Consider the following 7,275-nt stretch of genomic DNA (forward strand, 5'->3'; position numbering starts at 1 on the left):
CCCATAAAGAAATGTGGAAGAAATAAGACAATGTCAAAGTAGCTGGTACATATCCCACCTGTACCTCTGTGTTGCTGCTGTGGTTAGCTACCACACTCACTAATGTCGTGCAGGCACAACTCAATCCCACACGCCTAACATCTAGCTATAAAGGACTGGCTTTTCAAAAACCAGGGAACAGCCTACTAGAAATCCAAGGGAAATTTTGTAGTCTGGTTTTAGAGAGTTTTGTATTTATAAAAGCACATAAAGGAGCAGAATGTGGATCTTGTTCAGACAGACTGAACAGCACTTACTTGGAAAGCCTTCTTCGTAGATCCTTTATCAGCTCGTTCTTCTTAGTAAGAATTTCCTTCATGTTGCGGTAGGCAGCTGTTTGCTGAAACTTCTTCTCTAATTCCTACATAATAGTGCCAACATATTACTTACACATTGTTAAAACCAGGTTAATACATTTTCTAAAATATGAGCTTTTCCTCCTCAAGTTTCAAAACAGCAGTTCTATTCCTTATTCAAATGTAGATGAAACCAGCTGGTAGATTTAAAGGACATCAGTGGGAAGGACAAACACAAGTCTCATTTTCTATGGAAATCACACAAATCTTCTGAAGACTGGGAACACTGTTCTAAGTTAAAAGTTTCTATGCAAACACATGCACAATTTTTAAATGTTATTTCATTAAAATCATGATGTTCACTCTGGTTTTGCTGTTCTACACATAACATGTTTCCAATGAAGTAACAAAAATGTGTAGTAAACAACGAAAATTAAGTAACAAACATGACCCAATAAATTCTGTGTTCTTGTTCACTTATTAATCAGGTAAGAAGTGAGTAAGGAGCTTTACATTACAATCAAATGCCAACCTTCTCAGCTGTGGATAGCTGATCCTGAACCTTAAGCAAGTCATGTTTTGTTGTCACCAAATTCTCTTCCAGGAACTTTTGGTTTGCAGTAGAATCACTCAAAGTCTTCTCAAACTGACATTTCAAAGCTGCCACTTTATTCTCCAGTTCAACGATATCCTTGTTTACATCAGTCTTCAAAAGAAGAAATATTTAAAGTACATTAGATGAAAAAGAATATTTGAAGTGTCAGATGCAAAACTCCACAGAAATGGGTACGCCTTAATTTTTATGACTTACATTTGCCCTGTTCCTCTAAAGCACAAACTAAAAGTGCTACAGTGAGAAAGTCATTTAACAAAGGAAGTTAACTAACAAAGTTGGTTAAAGCACTGGGTAATTTTTAACTCAAAAAAACAACAACAATTTGTAAATAAATGCATTTTTCAGACAGCTGAAATGGCTCCTCTGCCCAGCTGAGGTTTCAAGATCTTGTGTTTCCCTTCTTTAGACATGAGGTGAAACCACATGATGAAACATACCACATGAAGGGAAGGATGAAAGTGTTAAGGACCATGTTAGCAGTCAGGTACTGATACTGCACTGTTCAAGAGGAATCTTCACATCCTTTTGACATGAAACAACCCAAACTCTTCTGGCAATCAGTCCCAGGTAACAAAACATACTTGTGTAACTGTTCTGTGGATTCCATTTGAAAAATCACTCTCAGGTACAAAAGGTAAACTTCATACTCTCAAAAATACAGTGACTCAGGATGAGGCTCAACTACCAGAACCTTAAAAAGAACAGAAATCTAGAACTAAGGAAGCTCTGCTCCTTTGTAGTCAGTGTAAGACACCAACTGATTATGGTACCTGCACAGAAAAAAGTGAATTTTGAATTTTGGGACTGAGTTCAAAACTGTGATGCTGAAAAGCACCACACTTTGTTTCAGGAATGATCCCCATCTGTTCTGAACTGTACCACTGAAATCAGACAATGATGCAAAAAATTCTATGTCCTTGTGCTAACCTGATCCACCAGAATCATTGCTCCCCTCGTGTGGAACACACTTGGCCTGTGGAACCTTATTAAACTATTAAAAACCAGAAGAAAAGTCTGCTGAACTAAAACAAGCTGTGACTCGGCAGTCATTTGTTTGTCTACAGAAGCTGAGAACTGCTCCTTAACGTGCATCTGGGTTCATATGATTGTACTGTCACCCATCTCGTAAAGATATGAGAAGAAACCAGACAAAATGTAGCATTTTCTCCAAATAACTAATACACTCATTAATTAAATTAAGCTCTATACATTAGGACTGTATTTCCTAGCTAGTTTCAAGTACATACACACACGCAGCAATACAGAGTGAAAGCTAGAGAAGAAAGTGACAGATGAGGAGAGAGTAAGTTTGAACACGAATGCTGCAGGTACTTGGCTGCCCTGACATTCAGGCAAATTCAGATTTAACCAGAAAAGTAGGAAGAGATTTGCTTCCAATCTTTTAAAACGACAAGCACCAATGTCCAGGATTTAATAAAATCCTTTAATAGTAAACCTTTAATAATGTAAGGCGTAAGAAAACAGATAAAACATTTGTCCTGATGGATATATCAAGTTCCCTATTAAACAGTATTACTGAATACAGATTTTGAAAGTTATTAGATATAACTGAAAAGTACTAAGAAAAATAAGTACATACCATAAAGCAGTGAGTAAGCAAAATAAAAAGAAATGAAGATTAAAATGAGAAAAATCAAAGTGGAAATGTTTCATGACACTGAATTTCAAGTCTGTCAATACAGTGGAATTCAAAAAGGCTCTCAAAAGGCTGGGATTAAAGTGTTCTAATTTTGTTAAAAGTTTGCACTGAAATGCTTTAGATTTAAGAAACAACTATAAATTGACACACTTCAGAAAATTCTAATCATCAAAATAAGGGTACAGACAAAAATACCAATGTGACATGAAAGGATTTATGTGCCAACTTACATGAGTGTTAATTTTTTAGGCGTTTTTCTGCAGCAAATAATCACTATGCCTGAATCAACATTTATAGAAAAGGCTAACAGCTTCAAGTAGAAAGATGATCAACCTCTGTCATCTGACCCATGCTCACTGACGTCTGTAGTAAAACTTCAGGAATATGGGATCAGGACACATCTGTAAGCATTTGGGTTTATAAAGTCTGAACTGAGATGAAGCAAGTCCATGTTGATATTGATATTGTTGATTGATTGATATGTTTGAAAGAATTAGTGTTTTGCTGTTGCCATAAAAAAGATTAAGTGGGAAGGAACACAAAAATGTATTTGTATCTGTTAATACAGGCATTGCTCTTGAGAGTATCAACTCTGGAATACTACTTTGTGACAGTACTTGGAATAATACTTTGGTAAGAATGTAGCGTGGTCTATTGGACACAAAACCTATGTCATAAAATAAACCAGCAGACTGCATTATCTGTTGACTGACAGAGCAGCACGAGTGTGACAATGCTTGCAGGAACACGACAATACTAACCTGAAGTTTTGTACCTGCTAGCAAAGAAACATACCACGCAGACCAACGTGGGCAATAGTGTAAAACAGCAGTGATTGGGGTACAAATCCTAGTTATATTTACCTTTTGATCTCCCTGGATCATCTGCAGATCCTTCAGGGACTTCTCTAGTTTGGATTTTTCATCTAGTGCAGCTGTAGCCTGTAACACACGGAAAATGTAACGCCTCATATATGTATTTTAATTGAAAATATGAAAATAATAGCCATGGAATTCTTATTTAGATTTTTTAATAATATGTAACCAGCAGTAAAGCATCCAAGCTTACAGGAAATTTACCTGTGTTTCTATTGTCTTAAGTCTGGTCTTCAATTTTTCGTTTTCTTCTTGGAGACAAGCAACTGTCTTTGGGTAAATAAAAAAGAAAGAGTTTACAGACTCGTGCTATTTTGAATTTTCCAAATACTTCCAGTAAGAAAATGTGTTTCATGGCTTATGAAAGCAATCACACTTGTAAATGCTTATAAAAATAGCCTTGCTGATAAGGACTACAGATTTCTTCCTAAAGCCTATCCTGCAAATCATTGTTTCCTGTCTTTATCAGCAAGAAATGTGAATCTCCAGTTCTGCTGTAACCTGTAAGAACCTGTAAGTCCTCTCACTTAAAATTAGTCCTTATTTTACTGAATTGGGAATGATGCAGTCACTCTCCTGTGAGTATCAAGATTCCCAGTAAACCAAACTGCACATTTGGACACGCAGTTCTCATTGCTGCTTATCACTTGTATTTTCAATCAATAGGCAGGTAAATATTTTGCAGCCCCTTGCAGCCTTTCAATACCTAAAGGGAGCCTACAAACAGGAGGGGAGCCAACTCTACCAACAAGGGTAGATAACAGCAGGACAAGGGGAAATGGTTTTAAGTTGAGGGAGGGGAGATTTAGGTTGGATGTCAGGGGGAAGTTCTTGACAATGAGATGGTGAGGTGCTGGAACAGCTGCCCAGAGAGGTTGTGGATGCCCTGTCCATCCCTGGAGGTGTTCAAGGCCAGGTTGGATGGGGCCCTGGGCAGCCAGTCTCTGAATCAAGAGACAAATTCTTACCTTGTTTAGCAGCTCTGACCCTCCTTCATTTATGGGAGCCAGTTTTGGTTTAATGAGCTCTGCATTGGGCTAAAGAAATAATAGAGGTTAAAGCATTAAATTATACAGAAGGAAGAGAACTATTCATTTAGTCTGTAAAATAACTATTAACAGTCCATTCAATTTTCTTTTTCAAACTAAATGAACCGTCTTTTATTTCAGTTTCATTTTTAGTGGTACCTTGGCTCTTAAATTACATATTCAGCTAAAGCTCAACAACAATACTGTACATAGTCGGAAAGGGTGTGCAAACCTGAATTTACAAAAGGCTACTGATCCATAACCACTAAAGGACAGAAGAGTTCAGAAGAGAGAAAAAATTTTTTATTGATTGTAAGTAAAAAAATAATAATAATAATTTCAGATGTCAAAATAATCTTAATTACCATTTTAAGTATTCAAATATATATTAACTAAATATACACTTAAGCTACAAAACAAATATACTACACTGCTAATCATACAAAATAAGCTAGAGTCACACCTGTACTGCAGGGTTAGGGTGAAGGTCCCCCAGGCTGGGACAAAGCCCAGCACACTTACCTGTCCCAGTTTCACCCCAGCCTGCAGGGGAAGGGAACCCAGGAGCAGAGGCTCCAACACATCCCTGGTCTGACTGACTCTGGGATCAGGATTATGAGGCACGCCAGAGTGCAAAACATCTGCAGTCTGGAAGCAGCTGAGACAACTCAGTGTGAGCCTTGGTGCTGAACTGTAAAATGCTATTTGAAGACTTCTAAGATTACTCTGAATATCTTTTTTGCTATTTTCAGTGTGAGGAAGAAATACTAAATAACTGTTTCAAACAGCTGTCATGACTCCATATTATTATATTTTAAAATAGAACTACCTTCTTGTTTGAAGATGTAAATTCCGACTTTTCAAACTCAGCAACCTGTTCCAACAGTTCTCTTGAAAACAGAAGCAAAGGGAGGCATTTATTTAATAAATGAACCAAGCTAAGAAACATTTTACCAGGCTAATGCTTTTTGTTGCACATAAGATCCTTGTGAGAAGTACAGAAATCCCATGCAGGTACAGTAAGTGCAATAGATAACATCATCCAATGGTATGGAAAAATGCACCAGAACTGTAAGATATACACAACAAGTACTTTTTAGTTAAATCCTACCACCTGCTGTCAACTGATTAACAAGTACAAACATAACCAATAAAAGCATCTACCTGACAAATTTGAAAGTTTCATGTATCCCCCCCAGCTTATTGATAGAAATCTTGACACTAATTTGTCATTGATATAAGAGAAAAAGCATAGGTTTCTATGGTTAGGAAAAGCATGCAGATAATCAGTATTTGGAAGGTCTTTTTGTTATTGGAAGACATTCTATGTGGCCAAATATACATTACCGATTCTCCAATTCAGAGATGTCTGTCTGTAACTTAAGGTACCATTTCTCAGCCTGTGAAAAGAGCTGGCGCAGAAGTAAAACATTGGTGTACGTTGTATTTATGAGCTCGGACTCCACTTCACTGTGTACAATGGTCTGCAGCCCATCCAGCATGTCTGCCACCTCATCAACTGTGAAGGTCTCCTCAACAAGCCTGAATGGAGAAGTCAAGGTGAGTCACCTCTGACAAAGATAAAGATTTTGCACTGTTATGAGACCTCACCACATTAGATATTACTTGTATGTAACGCAGCAGCCTTCTGAAGATGTCCACTGTCAGCAGTTATTAATGAGATTAGTAGCTAGTTGTTGTCTTTACATTTTCTGTCAGTAACACTAAAATCATGACTATTATTTCCTTACAGAAATGCACGCAGCAGAAGAAAGGTATAAGGAAATGTCACACTACCTGTGTTAACTTCTAAGAATTCGCATAACTAAGTTTTAAAAAGATTTGATTTTTAACATTTGGAAAAATCACTGAGTGATTTTTCATAGATCCACAGTATGGCCAGGGTTGGAAGGGACCTCATAAAGATCCAACCCTCCTGCTGCAGACAGGGCCACCGACCTCCCCATTTAATACCAGACCAGGCTGCCCAGGGCCCCATCCAACCTGGCCTTGAACACCTCCAGAGAGAGGGCATCCAAACCTCTCTGGGCAGCTGTTCCAGCACCTCACCACTCTCATAGTCAAGAACTTCCCCCTGACATCCAACCTAAATCTTCCCTCCCTCAACTTAAAACCATTAAAGCAATTAAACCATTAAAGCATTCCTTCATCAATAAGAACATACAAATGTAAGGTAAGGAAAGCCATCCCCTAAAGCATCTCAACCTGTGGTTGTTTCCATTAGAGCTGGTTGTGTTTATGCTCCATCGTACCACACAACACAGACCCCCAGAGGTACCTGCTGTCCTTAAGGTCCTGGAAGCACGAATCCACTGTTTTGAGACACAGGCCACGCTTGAAACGAGCAAAGCGCATATAGTTGATGGCTTCGTTCTGGTGGTGCTCGTTAAGGCCCAGCTCCGCCTGCGGACAAGGATGGGAGCATATAGAGAGCACTCACTGAAAGAAGCAGAAAGGAATGTACAGGTCTGCAGCTGGACAACGTGTCCTGCAGGGCTGGAAACGGAGCACGGAGCTCGAGAGCAAAGGCAACGCGGGGAAATAAAGCAAGCTCCGCGGTCAGCCGGCCAGCCAGAGTTCCGCGCCCCGCGGCAGCGCCACAGCCCGGCACTCACCATGGCGACGCGGCAGCCCAGGCGGCGGTTGGGGCGGTTATGACTACAGGCCGGCCGTTGCCATGGAGAACGCAGCCTCGTGAGCGCCCTCGCCGCTCTCCTATTGGCTGCGGCCCGCATACGTC

General features: G+C 39.3%; 1 protein-coding gene across 1 annotated transcript; it reads right to left on the bottom strand.

The window, feature by feature from the left end:
• Positions 1-292: 292 nt before the first annotated feature.
• On the bottom strand, positions 293-6,932 carry LZTFL1 (leucine zipper transcription factor like 1; the record flags this gene model as incomplete). The annotated part of the gene is made up of 8 exons (XM_079538568.1): positions 6,814-6,932; positions 5,862-6,056; positions 5,344-5,404; positions 4,455-4,523; positions 3,691-3,756; positions 3,475-3,552; positions 868-1,041; positions 293-400 (listed from the first exon to the last, which is right to left on the bottom strand). The coding sequence occupies exons 1-8, from the start codon at positions 6,888-6,890 to the stop codon at positions 293-295; spliced, it is 828 nt and encodes a 275-aa protein (XP_079394694.1). The 5' UTR covers positions 6,891-6,932.
• Between the last annotated feature and the right edge of the window lie 343 nt (positions 6,933-7,275).

The sequence above is a fragment of the Tetrao urogallus genome (assembly GCF_951394365.1).
Source record: "Tetrao urogallus genome assembly, chromosome: 7".
Lineage (NCBI taxonomy): Eukaryota > Metazoa > Chordata > Aves > Galliformes > Phasianidae > Tetrao > Tetrao urogallus.